This window comes from Watersipora subatra, chromosome 9 (genome assembly GCF_963576615.1).
Source record: "Watersipora subatra chromosome 9, tzWatSuba1.1, whole genome shotgun sequence".
NCBI classification, from domain to species: domain Eukaryota; kingdom Metazoa; phylum Bryozoa; class Gymnolaemata; order Cheilostomatida; family Watersiporidae; genus Watersipora; species Watersipora subatra.
The window spans coordinates 60,111,084-60,128,469 of record NC_088716.1 but is presented as its reverse complement, the minus strand read 5'-3'; the positions used below and the strand labels follow the sequence as shown (position 1 = coordinate 60,128,469).

At 34.9% G+C, this 17,386-nt stretch overlaps 1 protein-coding gene across 2 annotated transcripts in view; it reads left to right on the top strand.

Annotated features, from left to right (window-relative positions):
* Nucleotides 1–713: 713 nt before the first annotated feature.
* Nucleotides 714–17,386, top strand: part of LOC137404267 (uncharacterized) — a 57,726-nt gene continuing 41,053 nt past the window's right edge. The window contains exons 1-2 of one of the 2 annotated variants that reach the window (XM_068090445.1): nt 714–998; nt 12,405–12,551. In XM_068090445.1, coding sequence (XP_067946546.1) covers nt 872–998; nt 12,405–12,551 — 274 coding nt within the window. In that variant the 5' untranslated portion in view covers nt 714–871. Of the gene's footprint in view, nt 999–12,084; nt 12,552–17,386 lie in introns of those variants that run through there. The other variant, XM_068090446.1, reaches the window with a different exon arrangement.

Below are 17,386 nucleotides of genomic sequence, written 5' to 3'. Positions count from 1 at the left end.
GCTACAATCTCTCAAGGCAAGCCAGAGGCTCATCTGCTAGGTTATAATCACACAAAAATTCTAGTCCAATTTATTTTGTTTTTGTATTCTACACAGTCATGCATGTTATTGATAAGAAATTTCAATGTATCGTCATAAGTATTGTCATTGTTTATTTATGTTTCCCGCGTGAATTTCCCGAAGACACAGATAGCCAAATAGTGCATCGCATTTGATCTTTTATTTCATTCTTTATATTAAAATAAAACCAGACTTTTCATAGAATTATTAATCTTGCCTGCAAATAAAGACATTGCATTCCTTTTTTCAAAATTTTATCACTAAATATTACTACTAAAAACATGTGTTGAGGGCAGGCCTGTCAACCTACGAGTGGGGCATTGCGTGAGATTTGGTTTTGGGGCAATTGATGTATCGATGATAGTATATATAAAATTGTGGAAATTGGGGCAAAAATCTCACGCATTTCTATTTTTTCTTTGGGGTGATTGCGTGAGTTTCACGCCCAATGCGTGAGAGTTGGCAGGTATGGTTGAGGGTTTCGCTTTCGTTAGTCATCTTCATCCAGCCGTAAAATATTTTACAGCTTTATGATGATACTTCTCAACCAATTACATTTTACAATGTTGCTTCTAGACCAATAAGATGTTGCCTATAAAGTTAGTCTAGTACTATGTCATTCTAGAGTACTAATCATTCTAGACTCTAGAGTGTACAACATCTCATGAATGAGTAGTTGTTCTGAGGTTCAAAATAGTAAAAGGGCACCGTTTGCAGTGGAGATAATACCAAGCCTCTGAGTTCAGATTTTGTACGTCCCAATATCGCATACATATATTAAGCAATCCTGTTAATACCGCGCTACAACAATATGTTACTAACCGATACAAATCATATTTCTTTCCGTCATCAATACCTAGTTTTCTTATTGCTGAACAGTGTGTTTGGATTATTGTTAAGCCAAGAACTTAGATCTTTTGCGATAGTCAAAGATCCCGGTAAATATCTATCTTATATTATATATATCACTTATATGTTTGTTTAGTTTTAGTGTACTTTTCTGCATCTATTTCTTAATAGCACGGATAAACCTTACCAGAGTTTGTATCCCTCGGAGTAGTATAGTGAGAGCAGATCTACACATTTGTGCACTTAAAGTTGGATTTTGGGTACAATTTAGCCCGAGAACCTCGGAGAATGGTGTTGTCTGATGGAAAGTTTGGGGGGGTAGGTGTGTGAGTGTTGGGAGCTAAGGTTATGAAGTTTGAGAGGAATTGTGGGAAGGATGCGGTGCTGGTCGAGAGGAATTGTGGGAAGGATGAGGTGAAGAGGGCGATGGTTTCGGGTTTCGATGCGATGGGTTTGGGGTTCGGGTGTCGACGAGTTGAGCGATCGATCGTCGAATGGTTGGGGTCGGGTTGGCGACCGGTGGGGTGAACGGTGTTATGTCGTTTCGGTTGAATGAACGCTGATGTTGGACGAGTTCGGGCGTGTCTATTCGTGGAATCGATTAACTGTCCATTCACTATTTATAAGTTAAGAGTTTTATATATATGAACATTATATCATTGAGAAGTTCAACTAGAAGGAATATAAAATTATGGAAACTATTCATAAGGATAATTCTAAAGTTTACAATTCTTGTGAAGAAGAAAAAGATGAAACAGATGGATTAGTTGAAGAGGCTGTATTATTACATAATCATTTTGATAACATCACTAAATCTACATCAAAACCGCTTCGACAAAGTTTGCTTCAATTTTTTGGAGTGGTTTTAATATTAATTGCAATAACTGTAGCTTCATCTTTGATTGAATATTTTTTTATTCGGATTACAGGAGAAAATATGAATGCTACTGTGAACTATGTAGAAGTATTTTTTCAAAATCTTGTGAATAATGAAAGTATGATTTTTGAAACATCTCCTCATCATTATAATTAGTTTAAATGAAAACTTCAAATGTTAGTAATTATCAAAACATGGAGAAAGACGGACTACAATCAATTGATGTGAGGTTACATTCTCCTTTCACATCTATGATAACAGGACCAACAGGATCAGGAAAAACTCAACTCGTTAAACGGTTGATTGAACAATCTCAATTAATATCTACTCCTCCTCCAATCGAAATTATATATTGCTATGGAATATGGCAGGAAGCTTTTGAGGATATGAAAGGAGTGGAATTTCATGAAGGATTGAAAGATCCGAGTACTTTTCCCAAAGATGGAGAAAATAGATGGATGATCATTGATGATCTAATGGAGGAATTATCATCAAATATCAAGATGGCTAACAATTTGTATACTCGAGAAAGTCACCATCTAAATATTAGTATTTTTACTATTACACAAAACTTATTCTTTGGTAAACTTAGAACAATTTCGCTGAATAGTCACTATTTTTTTATAGGAAAAAACCCCAGGGATTCTACATCAATCACATTTTTAGGAAAACAAGTTTTTCCTGGACAAGTTAAATATTTTCAGGAATCCTACCGAGATGCAACATCTTCACCATATTCCTTCATGAGACTGGACCTCCGACAAGAAACCGATAATACAATGAGAATTATGGGAAATTTCCCTCCTGTTGACTCTACGCCTATGATTATTTATAAGCCTAATTAAGCAAACGATTTTGATTTGTATTCCATAATTAAATAAAACAAGTATATATTCCAAGTTCTCTTTAAATATTCACCATACCACTTCTGTATCTTCCTCTGAGTGATTACTATAACATCACTAAAATTATCACATAGATATGGCTGAAACAAAAAGAATTCAACGAAATTTACTAACTTTATTATCTCTAGTTGGAGATTCTATTTCTTCTCAACAATCGATTATTAAAAATGCTAAAACGGATTTAATTTTAGCAATTATTGATTGTGTGAAATTACTCATTAAAAGAAAAGAACGACTAACTGATGCTCAGTATAAAGCTTTGAGTCGACAAAGTAAAAACATCGCTCGACTGATTAGTCCTAGAACATCGAATTTGGAAAAGAAACAACTTTTGCAAAAAGGAGGGTTTTTATCGGCTTTACTAGGTCCGATCGCGGGTGCTATACTCCCAGGATTAGTTGAACCATTGCTCGGAGGATTGTTTAAAACACGAAGAAGAAAATAATTAAGTTATCATGGATAATTCTCCACTTTCTAAGAGAATGAAAAAAAACAGAGTAATTCTGCAAATACTGAACAGTCTTACCGATGAACTTGCAAGTTCTGCTTTACCTCATATGAAAGAAGAAGTAATTAGAACATTACTTGAAATTGTTAAAAATATTATATATGGGAATGTACCTTTAACGAAAAATCAATACCATTCTCTGAGTCAACATAAAAAGGAGTTGATGAATATTATCGATGAAAACAAACCTCTTAAATATAAACGAAAGATTTTGCAAAACGGAAAAGGATTATTGAAACGGATTATAAAGCCATCCCTCAACTTGTATTAATCATTCAGCAGGAAGATGAGCTTTCCTAAGTATACAAAAAAAATTTTTTTGGTTTCTGAAGACGAGTACAAAAGGAACCAATTTAAAAGTCAACAGGATTCAAAAATTATCAATGATGGCTATAGTTCGTCACTTCGTTTCAATCCATTAGAAAATCCAAGAGTAAGTAAGGTTAAGAAGACCAGAGATAGGATGCGTCAAATTAATAACGATAACACTATTTCAGACTATAACAAAGTTAATTTGTATGCAGCTGAACTTCAAAAATTTTTAGATGAAATGAATTCAATTCGGAGTTATCCAATTCAACAGTCTCCGACTATTCGAAATCCGATTTCAATGATGTCACAAACACCTTCAGCTCCACAAAATTCAAAAGAAACTCTAAAGAAAGATACACCTGAATTACCCAAAGATAATTCGTCTCAAGACTCTACAGTTTTAAAAGAATCGCCAAAAAAAGAAGACACATTATTACCACCGAAGTTAAACGAAGAAGAACCATCGTCAAATTCTTCTAGATCTTATTCCATTTCTTCAATAGTTGAAGACTTCGGTTCGATTCAGGATCGAACTAAAGCGAAAAATCTTCTGGAAAAATTGAAAAAGTCTGGAAATTATGATTCTTTAACCGGGAAAATAACAGGATCTACAGGAGAGATTAAACCTGAGAACTTACGAAATCTTCTTGAAAGAAAGATTCGAGTTAAAGATAGTTCAATTGTATCTTCTCCCTTTTCTCCAAGTTCATTTGAGAAACAATATAACTTATTTGAAAAAATTATCAAGGAGTCGAACTCGAATTTATCAAATAAATCAAAATCCAATTCGAATAGATCGTCTTCACGAAAACCTTATGTAGGAACAAGAGGAAAATGGACGACTTACTAAATGAATTCTATTATACCCCGGATCTACCATCTTCATTAGGTGGAGCACGAAAACTGAATGAAGCACTTCGGAGAAAAGAAAGCGAACAAGAAGTTAGAGATTGGTTAAGTGGTGAAGATGCTTATACGTTACACAAACAAATAAAAACGAAATTTAGAAGAAGACCTACAATTGTTGCAGGAGTTGGTGAACAATTACAGGCTGATTTAATGGATGTTAGATCTCATCGAGCTGAAAATGATGGAATTACATTTTTACTTACAATGATTGATGTTTTTTCAAGAAAAGCATGGGTAGAGCCTCTTGTTAACAAATCAGGTATATTGGTAGCAAAAGCCTTAAAAAAAGTATTGGATGGAACTAATTATAGAGTTTTTCAAACAGACAAAGGAAAAGAGTTTAATAATCGAGATGTCAAAAAAGTTTTGAAAGAAAATAAAGTAAAATGGTTTACATCTGAGAATGAGACAATTAAAGCTTCCATCATAGAACGATTCAACAAAACATTACGGGTGAAGATGTATAGATTCATGACATATTCGGATGATCGTAGATATATTGATGTTTTACCACAAATGGTAAAAGCATATAACAATACTATTCACACAACATTAGGAATAAAACCGAATGATGTAAATTATGAAAATCAAGAAAGAATCTGGAATAGGATTTATGAAAATGGAGAATATAGTTCTGACAGTACTCCCAAATTCAATATTGATGATTACGTTCGTATTAGTAAAGCTAGAACAGTTTTCGAAAGAGGTTTCACAATAAATTGGACAGTTGAAGTTTTTCAAATTACAGAAGTGCTTGATTTTGAAAGACCGATTATCTATAAATTACGTGATTTAGCAAACGAACCGGTTGATGGAACTTTTTATGAAGATGAACTACAGAAAGTAAAAAAACCCGCATTTTTTCGAATTGAGAAAATTCTCAAATCTCGGAAACGAGGAAGAACAAAGGAAATACTAGTTAAATGGATGGGATATCCTGATTCATTCAATAGCTGGGTCAATGAAAGAGATTTCGTTAAATAAAAGAGGATGATAAGCAATTGAACTTCATTGAAAGAATTGAAAATGTCGGAGTTCGTAACTCTTCCTTCTGATGCTAGTTTTAGTGACTTTCCTAAAAATACTAATTCAAACTTTACAGTTAGACTAGCCAGATATGTAGATTTTACAGAAGGACAATGGGAAGTTGCTCTAAAAGATATATCGTTTTTAAATAATTGGCCAAATGTAGTAGAAGGAATAATAAGCATCACAAAAGCGGAACTTAATGGGAGATTTCGTCGTTTCGACATAAAAATTGGAAATGGAAGATACGAAGATATAGATGAAGTAATTCAACGAACTCATGATGTTCTAAAACCCTTCAATCTCCATCCAACTATAGAATTCGAATACGACAAAATATCCAACAAATCTATGTTGTATGTAAGAGATTCGAGTGTTCAGGTTTCGTTTTCACAAGATTTCGCAAATATCTTAGGATTAGATCCGAAGATAACTTATAATGTGGGAAAACACGGAAACATCACATCTCCGGATATCAACTATGGATTTACATCATTATACGTATATTCATCAATTGTAAGTAACAGACTCGTTGGAGATGCAAATGTACGATTGCTACGAGTTGTCCCAGTAAGTGGAAAGAAGTTCTCTCGAGTTTATACAGAATTCAGTCAAGCGCATTACGTTGAAGTGGATAAAATTTCTACTGATGTGATAGAGACCCTTATAACAAGTGATGATGGAGAAAAAGTACCATTTGATGGAGGGAAGGTTATACTAACGGTTCATTTCAGAAAGAAACAATGAATTCCATATTAATTCCATATACTCCAGAAGACTCAAAAAACTTTTACATTCAATATTACACGTCTAATCAATCAGGAAATGGCGGATTGACACCATATAAAGGAAAGAGAGTGATGGGAAATGGACGACTATCAGGAATATTTAAAAAATTAGCGAAAGCTGTTGCGCCTCTAGCAAAAAAAACGGCTATCTCATTAGGGAAAAAAGGGTTAGATGCTGAATCCAATTATCTTAATAACATGGTAGAGAGACCAAAAGAAGAAGAAGAAACAGATGAAGTAGTAATTCCAAGAGTTAGAAAACCTGGGAAAAGAAAATTAAATAACCGTAGCAAACCTGCAAAACGACGGAGAAAAGCCACTCCAAATATTTTTTAAAATTTTAAAATGCTTTATATATTATTATCTCAATATTTTTTAGTTCATTTCATTGACATACATCAATAGTGAAAGATGAGTTCTGGAGAGATTGGTTCAACAGGTTTAAAAATATCGGGTTCTCCTTTTACGATAAACGAAAGTTTGGGTATATTTGATGTTCCAGGCACACATAGTTCGGTGGAGCGCGGATATTATAGTGAATTAGCTCCGTCACGTCTCAGTGAATATGGGCCAATTGAAATTGAAATACCTGGAGATGTAGATCACTATATCGATTTAAGTAATTCATATTTGCAAATCGAAGGAAAAGTAGTCAAGGACGATGGTTCCAATTTAGACAATACTGCTGCTAATGTAAATTTTGTACCAGGGGATGCGTTTTTTCATTCGATAATCAAAACAGCAACATTCAAAATTAATGGATCTGTTGTTGAACATTCAAGTGATTATCCTATGAGATCGTTCATAGAAACCCTTCTCAATAATAGCAGAGAAGCAAAACAATACCAATTAAAAGCAGAAGGATGGTTTCAAGATGATAATCTTGCAAAAGATGGTGCGGAATTCGATAATAGTGCGGCTACAGCAAGAAAGAATCTTATTAGAGGTTCAAACTCATTTGAGTTTTTTGGACGACTCCATCTTAGCATTTTTCAACAGGAAAGATATCTAATTCCAGGATTGAATTGTAAATTAGAACTAGACCGAAGTAAACCAAGTTATTGTTTGATGGCAGCAACAGCTACTCCTGGAGGAGGGGGAAAAGTAAAGTTGACGAAATGTGTACTTCATCTTCGAAAATTAAAAATCAACCAAACAATTCAGCTTTTACATAACGAAAAACTACTTAATGGTGTTAATGCAAAGTATCCTCTTTCTCGGGTATACACCAGATCTTATAATGTGAATACTGGATTAACCCATACTCAAATAAAAATTGCTGATAACACACTTAGACCAAATTTAATACTTGTTTCACTTTCATCACACGATGGAGAAAATGGATCATACAATCGTAATCCTTTCAAATTTGGTCATTACGATGTGAGTCATGTAGAACTACAAATTGATGGACTACCTTTTGGAAAACGATATACTCCAAATTTTGTAAATAGAATGTATACTCGACCATATGTACAACTTCTAAATGCAATGGGAAAAGATCTTTCTTCTGAAGGAAGTGGAATTGGACTGAGTGAATATGAAACTGGACTTGCAATATACGCTTTCGATTTGACAGGAGATCTCTCATCCGAAGGATTTCATTTAATGAGACATGTTTCACTAACAATCGATATCGGTTTTCGGGTTGCAACACCAGAAAATGTCTATCTTAATACATATATACAAAAAGATGGAATGATGGAAATCGCTTCTGACTTTAGTGTTCGACTCAGTGGTGGAAGCATATTCTAAGGATGAATACAGCAAATATTTTCGATGTTCTTTCCCAAGATCACATGACTAATAATCATTTTTTTGCTGTCTGTGCAAGAAATGAATTTATCGAATGAAGGAATATATATTTTTAACACACACTATTCTTATCAACCAGGAGAACACTGGATAGGAGTTATTCGAACAAAATCCGAAATTAATTATTTCGATTCAACAGGACGAGATCCTTCAACATATCCAGATGTCGCTCAAATCTTAAAACTTTCTGGAATAAAGTTAATTAAATGGAATGATGTTCTACTCCAAGGTTTTCTTTCAACAACATGTGGAGATTACTGTCTTCTCTTTGCAATATTTTGGAGCAGAGGATGTTCAATAGAAGATTTTCTAACAGTTATGCTAAAAATTTCTGAAAAAGATACACGAGATCATGTAGTTCGAAAAACTATACTAGATAGATATGATTGGAATGGAAAAATTAGTAAAAGTCTTAATAACGAAGAAAATGAAGGTATTGACAATGTACATATTCAAGGAACTTCCCAAATTGTTAAATTACTAGAAGAACTGACATAAAATTTTTTTCTATACTTTACAATTGAATATACATATATACTTTATATCGAAATAAACTTGGTAAAAGATACAACCGAATGTTATTTACTTTTTTTGTTGAATATGTGTGTAGTTAATGCTGTAGAACGTATATTATGAATAACGAACAATAGTACATGTGAATAAGGAATACAATACAAGAGCATTAGAAAAACGTGTAACGTATCCTCGAGGATAAAAACAGAACTGCGTGCGCATGCACTAACCGGAAACGGCAAAGCCAATGATTCAATAACGTAACATTTTTGATATAAGTTTTATATATTGATATACTCACGCTGAGTTGGAGTTATCCTCAAAATAATCCACATATTAATCCATGTATGCCTCTTTACTAGTTCATCATCTTCATCTATTTACTGGTCGAGAGGCTGTTATGGAATGGTTAAGCCAAACCAAACAGGAGAATTCCATAGGTAAACCTAGGAAAACAATCAGGTCGAATGCCAAGGCGCTTGTCCACACAACAGCCCCTGAAAACAGCGACACTCAACGAACTTAATCGCGAGTAGCCGACTAACCGAATTCTAGCTGAAGCATACAAGCCTTATGGTATCAACGCTCGATCGACCCAAATTCTCAAATATAAGTAGGCATCAAGAGATGGTTAATGAGGCAGAATATTCCATCAGATCATGCAATGCTTATATAGTGAATTGAAGAATGATGGGTGTGTCCAAAGGAATTAATGAGGCGAAAATAGCAAACAGATTTTCGCGAAATTGAATTTCGCGAAAGTTGACTATATAATATATATGATGTGAAATTTCGCGAAATCCAATTTCGCGAAAGTCACTTTCGCGAAATTCAATTTCGCGAAAGTTGACTATATAATATATATGATGTGAAATTTCGCGAAATCCAATTTCGCGAAATTCACTTTCGCGAAATTCAATTTCGCGAAAGTTGACTATATAATATATATGATGTGAAATTTCGCGAAATCCAATTTCGCGAAATTCACTTTCGCGAAATTCAATTTCGCGAAAGTTGACTATATAATATATATGATGTGAAATTTCGCGAAATCCAATTTCGCGAAATTCACTTTTCGCGAAATTCAATTTCGCGAAAGTTGACTATATAATATATATGATGTGAAATTTCGCGAAATCCAATTTCGCGAAATTCACTTTCGCGAAATTCAATTTCGCGAAAGTTGACTATATAATATATGATGTGAAATTTCGCGAAATCCAATTTCGCGAAATTCACTTTTCGCGAAATTCAATTTCGCGAAAGTTGACTATATAATATATATAATGTGAAATTTCGCGAAATCCAATTTCGCGAAAGTTGACTATATAATATATATGTGTAATTTCGCGAAATTCATTTTCGCGAAATTGTAAGCATAGAGAAATGTTTTGTAATCTATTTATAAATTTTCATTAAACTCACTCAAGCGTTTTACAGATGCTCAACTTTATAAAAGCAATCGAGAACAAATCATTATTATCATAACACTCTTCATAAGCTAACAGAATTCTGAGAAGGGTAAAATGTCAGAAGGGAAATGTACAGATAGTTGTGTTCAAATTTGGGCTACACCATGGGAATATTGTACACACGGACTACTTTCCTGTACATGTGGACATGTATATGATGGATTAGCACAATGTGTACATTGGTAAGTACATTTTGAAATTTTCAATTCTAAAGTTTTATATTTCTTATTTTATAATTATTCATTTTATATACATCATCTTTTCTCAATTTTCAATGGATTTTCAAAAAATTAAACAGGTATCAAGAAGATGGTGAGGAAAGTGATGAAAAAAACATCTCGAAAGAAACAAACTCTCAAAATAGTGAAACGGAGTTGCAATTGGATTTACCATTGGATTATCCTATAGACAGATTACCTTCCTGCACATGTGGACAAGACGTATACGATGGCTTAGCTCAATGTATATTTTGGTAAGTAGATTTTGAGAATTTTAAAACCAAAGATATATAGTTATCCATTTATTTCATCCTTTCTCATTCCTCAATGTTTTATATATTTAAACAGTGATGATGCAAAACAAAAAGAAGATGATGAGAAAAGCGAGTCAAGCAGCACATACTTCTTTCTCGATAAGAAAGAATTACAATATTCTGAAGTGACAAGCTCTTCATCTCCACAGAAAACTGACAATTAGTATTTATAAAAAAAGATTTTTTTTTTTACTGAATGAATATATATGCAAATCAATAGAACCTTTAGAAATAAAATCTTCATCTCCAAAGATGGAGAATTTATATTTTATTGTATATTTTAAGATACTATTATTAAAATAAAATCAATACAATATTCACATATCATTTTCATTGTAGAATAAAAATTTAGGAAAGCATGAAAATTAGATTACAACTTTAGCAGCAGTATGTGATTATGATAAAAAATTTCGACATCCTGTAATTTGTCTACAGAAAAACTTTCATTTCCATAGCCTCTTTCTTTATTACTTGGAGGGGTATTAGTTATATTTTCCTTAAGATTTTCAGATGATGGAAGAGTTGTGATTCCACTTGCTAGAATGATGGTAGCGAGTGTAGTTGTGGTGGTAGTAGGAATTGTACTAGCGAGTGTAGTTGTGGTGGTGGTAGGAATTCTGGATGTATGTGTAGTTCTGATGGTGGATCGAGTAGTGGAAGAATTAATTGGAGCTGTAAATCTACCATTATTTTCTTCGAATTGTGGATGATAACAAACAAACTTAATAGGCATTGATCTCCATCCACAAAAGTTTGAACGAGCTGAGTTGCCTACACAATATCTCGCTGATCGTGAAGATGGATTAGCCCATTGAACAAGTCGTTCAGTAATTCCCAACCTTTGAATAATTTCATAACCAGCTATACCATAAGAACAATCCGAGGGGTTATGTTCAAATTGAATTAAATTTCGTAAAAATTCACCGTTAACCGGAAAAAATCCAAAACTAATAAATAGTATTGGAGAAATTTGAATTATATCATCTAGTTTTCTATAAAGACTCTTCATGTCTTCTCAAAAGAAATTTTTCCTAATGAATAATTCATTCGACTTTCCCCTTTTTTATTACTCATCTTTAAAGAGTTTTATAACGAAGGGAGACTTAACCGATTCCACGAATAGACACGCCCGAACTCGTCCAACATCAGCGTTCATTCAACCGAAACGACATAACACCGTTCACCCCACCGGTCGCCAACCCGACCCCAACCATTCGACGATCGATCGCTCAACTCGTCGACACCCGAACCCCAAACCCATCGCATCGAAACCCGAAACCATCGCCCTCTTCACCTCATCCTTCCCACAATTCCTCTCGACCAGCACCGCATCCTTCCCACAATTCCTCTCAAACTTCATAACCTTAGCTCCCAACACTCACACACCTACCCCCCCAAACTTTCCATCAGACAACACCATTCTCCGAGGTTCTCGGGCTAAAATGTACCCAAAATCCAACTTTAAGTGCACAAATGTGTAGATCTGCTCTCACTATACTACTCCTCGGTATCTATATTTATCAAATGGCAATCGTACCGCTACGAAGATAATTTTGTGAAATATTTCTGCTAACTTACTTGCAATATTGGTAAAAGTGTTGCTTAAAAAACTTAAACCATTTAGTCATTTACTGTAAACTAAATAATTACACGAATTTCGTTAGAGCAATTTATTAGCCCTGACGTTGTTGTTATAGAGTAAATAAGTGTTGAAATACCAGTTTGTATTGAAGATTAGTTATTGTAGACATCCATTTTGATAGACATGTTTAATAGCTAGCTAAATTTGCTTGTAACCTTGAGACCAGATACTAAGCATCAGCTTTCATCATTTTTAGCTGGGAAAAATGTCGGCCCACGGATATCTCTATCAAGTAGCGTATTGATGACAAATGAAGAACTTGAATACACATGTATTGAGGGAGGAGATGCAGAAGATAACAGACTGTCGCGTGTTTTAACTGATGGATCGATTGAGAAGTTTGGTGAGAAATCTACTTAGCATGTTTATCTTTTTACTCGCTATTCTCATAATTTGATCAGAAGAGTCTCTGTGATAATTTAGTTGAATAATAATAAGTATGAATATTTTTAAACCGCTGCTTACACCTAGGAAGGCACACACCCATCTTTACACACTGAGCGCAAAAATTTAGGATATCCAAATTAAGAGAATATAATGAGCTGTCAATAAATTTTTGACAGTGACTCAGCCTTCTTTTACACGTATCACCAGTGTATAAGCATATAATCAACGATTTAAATAGGCAATACTGAAACTACACAATATGCAATTGCTTCATTATCACTCATGCAGCAATCATGCTCACAAACGCTTTGTATTGTATACGCAATGTTGATTCATATGGTATATACTTACTAACTGATGAAAAGTTAGCGCTCTTACATGTAACTATTCATCATAAACAAATTTGTTTTTGTTTGCTTGTGCAATAATAAAAGTTGCTAGTTTATTAAGATCGTACATAAATTAGGCTGACCTACAACCTCTATCGATAGACAGATGCAGTACTGTCATGTCTGTAGCAAGCTTATGATGTGCTGGCCGAATCCCAGGCGCTATTGGTTACCATCTTAGACATAGTCCGAAGGGGAACACGGTAGTTACTATAATGCAAAGGCTGCTTGTATGTTTCCCTTATCACCAACGAAAGATGCTGGTATGCATCTTATTACCAGCATGGTTTTTTTATCGATACCAGATGTAGTTTAGCTTTATGCTAAAGCATAGCTCATAGGAATCCTGGAGTATGCATGCAAATACAGGTATTTGGGATATCTAGCTGACAGACTTATTTTTAGGACTATCCATGCATTAATTAATCGATATAAAGACCAGACTAAGTACTAAGGCCTGCACTTGTCCTAGTCGTCTTATATGCAGGCATTGCAATTTGATCTCAGTAATTTGAAATTGTTTATTGCTCTTATCCTTTTGTGACGTATTATGGGACCATAATAATGTATGCTCTAGCCTTGTTCTAATCGAGTTGGAAATGACCTTTGTTCCTCCTTAAAGGTTGACTTGCAACAAAATTCACATTACAGTTATTTGATATGAAAAGATTCCCCATGTCTTACTCTGTTATGCGGTAGGTGCAAAATATGTGGAAATGTGATTACAAGCTCTTAATAGCTCAAAAACGAACAGTTAATCGCAGCCACACGAGACTGCCGTAGTTTGGATTCTCTTTCCAAAACGGCTCAAATATGACGTAGCTGTGGTAGATGGATTCTGTTTACACTTTCATGCAACCTTATTCGTCGAAATATTTTCACAAATATACTTCACGCATTCAATAAAACCATGTCTATTGTTCTTAGGCATCTATTTTATCGCCATTGTAATGCTGTCACTTTTAGCACTGATATTTTATAACGTACCGTAAAAATTTGTTTAATTTAGGCCTTAGCTTAAAGGAGTACATATCATTGTCTGATAATCATGACGAGCCTGTTGGTCACTTGTGATAATCGAAAAGTGCTGCAGAAATTATTTGCGAAGTATGGGTCACATGATCAGATTACGACTTGCCGATTAGACCAAACCGAAACAAAACTGTAAAGTGGCGAGCATCTATATTTGATACAGGGTCTTCATTAAAATCCGAAGTGTTTGTCATAGACTAGTGCTACGATAAGTTTTATATTGAGCTTTTTATTTGCCTTTCTATTCACGTGAGAACATCACGTGACAAGACAATAAATAAATTTCATGACTACGTCAGAGAAATAAAGAGATTCCAATCTTCGGCGGCTTTTCGTTTTTGAGCTTTAAAGAGCTTGTAATCACATTTCCACATATTTGGCACTTACAACACAACAGAGTAAGACATGGTGAATCTTTTGATACCAAATATCTGTAATGTGAATTTTGTTGCAATTCAACCCTTAATGAAGCTGGCTGGCAGAGTTGAAAGGAGGTTACCTGGCATAATAAGTCAAATAGTGGATTGCTTTCACACACTGTAATATCCGCTGCTACTTCATTTATGGCTGAGCAGAATCGGTTCTCTAGTTGATTGCTTGCGCTTCCAACTTCACAAAGCCCACTCAAAAATTCTACCTGTTGGGTGTCCCAAACGATTGGTCTTCTGTAAAATTGATTCAGTAACCTGCATCAAGGATTGGTCATTTCAGGACAGTTTGCTGTTGGATGTTAATTTTGAAGGTCATTCGTGATTGTTCAAGCTTTTTTCTCTCAGTATCACAGTTTTCTGAAAACATATTAGAGGAGAGTCATCCATGGCAACACTGTCACTCGCTGTGAAGTCAACGGAACAGCCATTTCCTGTTCTATTGTCTGACTGGGAATCACATGAAAGCTGAGGAGACTGAAAGTATTGCTCAAGCAGTGATGGAGCTACTATCCACATCACTTGTTTGATGATCTCATTTTTTAACAATTTGATCGCTTTACTTGTTGTCAATTCTCTAAAGGCAGACGGCTGACAGCAGACATGCATTGCGCTGGTGGCAGCGCTGATGGGCTGATAGCAGACACTCATTCAAGAGAGGTTAGCTGATCTGGCTGCAAATGTCAAGCATTAATTTTTCCTGGAAGCTAAACATTTGGAAAGCTTGCTGGCTTGTTGAACTGGTAATGTAATTGAAGATGACAATCTACTAGAGCTGTAACTGCTCCATAACCTTATAATAGGTGTCAGTTCAGGTTATGCCATGACTTCAGTGCAGCAGTACATTACTGTTAATGCTACTCTGTGTTAGAGGTGAGGTTGGTCAGCAGTATACAGCTGTAATACATACGCACTTGCTTCAGTCCTGACACTTGCCCTATGTGGGGGATGTTGGGCAATGCTGTTTTTACCTACGACATTACCTACACCCAAGATAGCTTTGCTTACTGCTCTTGTTGGCCATTTCGAAGGTTAAAGATGAATTTCCAAACAATTTTTGTAAATTTCATCAGAAAGCATCGGTATTTTTTTACCATTTGCAATTGCTTTTGATGTATGAGGCAATCTGACAGCCTGGATGCTTTAAGATTAAAATCGACAAAACTTGATCGCGGTTGAAATGCTTGAAAAATTTTTTTGTAAAATGAAATCACTAGTCGCTATAATTAATATTGGCTATTGCATTCATGTTGTAGCTTTAAGCGTCTCTAGTCTGTCAATCTCCTTACAACTGTAGACATCATAATTGCACTTTCACTTGATCTGAGCCCTTTAACCGTGATTAAGTTTATTGAATTTTAATCTTGAAACATCTATTTTGAAACATCTATCTTGAAACATCCTGGTATTTTTTGGAGGACCTAACGAAGCCCATCCTAAATCCGAGTCCACATTTAGTAATCTGATAAGGCAACTTATGAATGTTGTAATGAAAATTGGCATGTGATTCAAGTGTTCACAATAGCTATTGTTGAGGGCATTTGAGGAAATTGATTTGTGTGGTTGCTCAACACAGTTTAATATGAATCAGTCGATGCCTGGTATAAGTTTTGTTTATGGATACTTTTGACCTTTGTACGGCATCCTTCAGGGGCATAAACAATGTATACAAAAATGTATAAACAAAAAATACTTTTCTCCTAATGGGGTTTTCGATGAGCATACCCTAAACTTGGGAGTTATCGTCTACACACCCTTTCAACAGTATGCAGTTGACATGGTACGGCAATTGCTTGATCAATTAGAGGATGACACATGAACGAGTGCGCTTTGAAGTTTTTAACCTTCACCAAACACCTTTGTTACAATGTCACTTGTGACTGTTTGTCATAGCTTACAAACAGAAACTATTTACAATATGTCGGCCCTCACTTGTTAATGGCTGTGATAAAACATGGGCTTACTGATTACATGTTTTGAGTATTTCATCTGACATAGCTTGTATTTCATACAAGCCACCTGCCATTTCATGACTTCTCTTGGCACCGATGCTGGAAAAACTTTCAGCTAACCGCTGGGCCATCTACAGCAGTTGACTCAGTTGGATTCTTCACTTCCATAGCTATTGTCTTGCTGTAAACATCTGAGCAGTCGAGTTTTGGACTAATCTGTTTTGTCAGCCTCCAAGATAAAGCAATGGCCTGATATTGTTAATTGATATACATGTACATGCACTCATTTGCAGCTGATGTCCTGCTTCATCTGTGGAAGGTTTGAGCATTGTACCTTAGCAAAGACTCTTCATTGCACATTATCAGTTGAGTAAATCATTTAGTTGGTCCAACTCGATCTAACTCATACCCAATTGATTCAGTGAAACTATTTGTCAAGAGGTGAGATATGATCGGATATCTATGCAAATCATCCTTCATAATTTCTAGCAGTTTGAAAAAGGTTTGTAAGGCTATTCAACTCTTTGACACAGTTAAAGGCGGCATAATGGAATGATTTTGTACTTCTGGTTGCTGGGATGAGACATACATGATTATATGAATGTTATTGATCTGATGGAAACTGAAGCTGTTGAATGCGGTCGTTAGTTAGAATGTTTTATAGAGTAATTGTTTAGTGTTTTCGCTTTTTCTGGTTACAATGCATCTAACCCTAAAAAACTGTCCAAACTGCCCCACAGTTTGTATTCAACTGTTTACAAAGATTGCTTTGGGTCTGTACTGATACTCATTAGAGAAATATTGGCAATCCTAGAATGCTAAACCTTGACCTCAGTTTATCACAAAGTGATTAAATATGACTGGCTAATAACTCTCTACAATGCTTTACCTCACCCCTGATGCAAATTGAGTTGTTAGTGAACGCAGGTTAATTCAAGGTCCCAGTCTCCAGTACTTTTTCATTCAATGTATATATATCTAAACTTCATT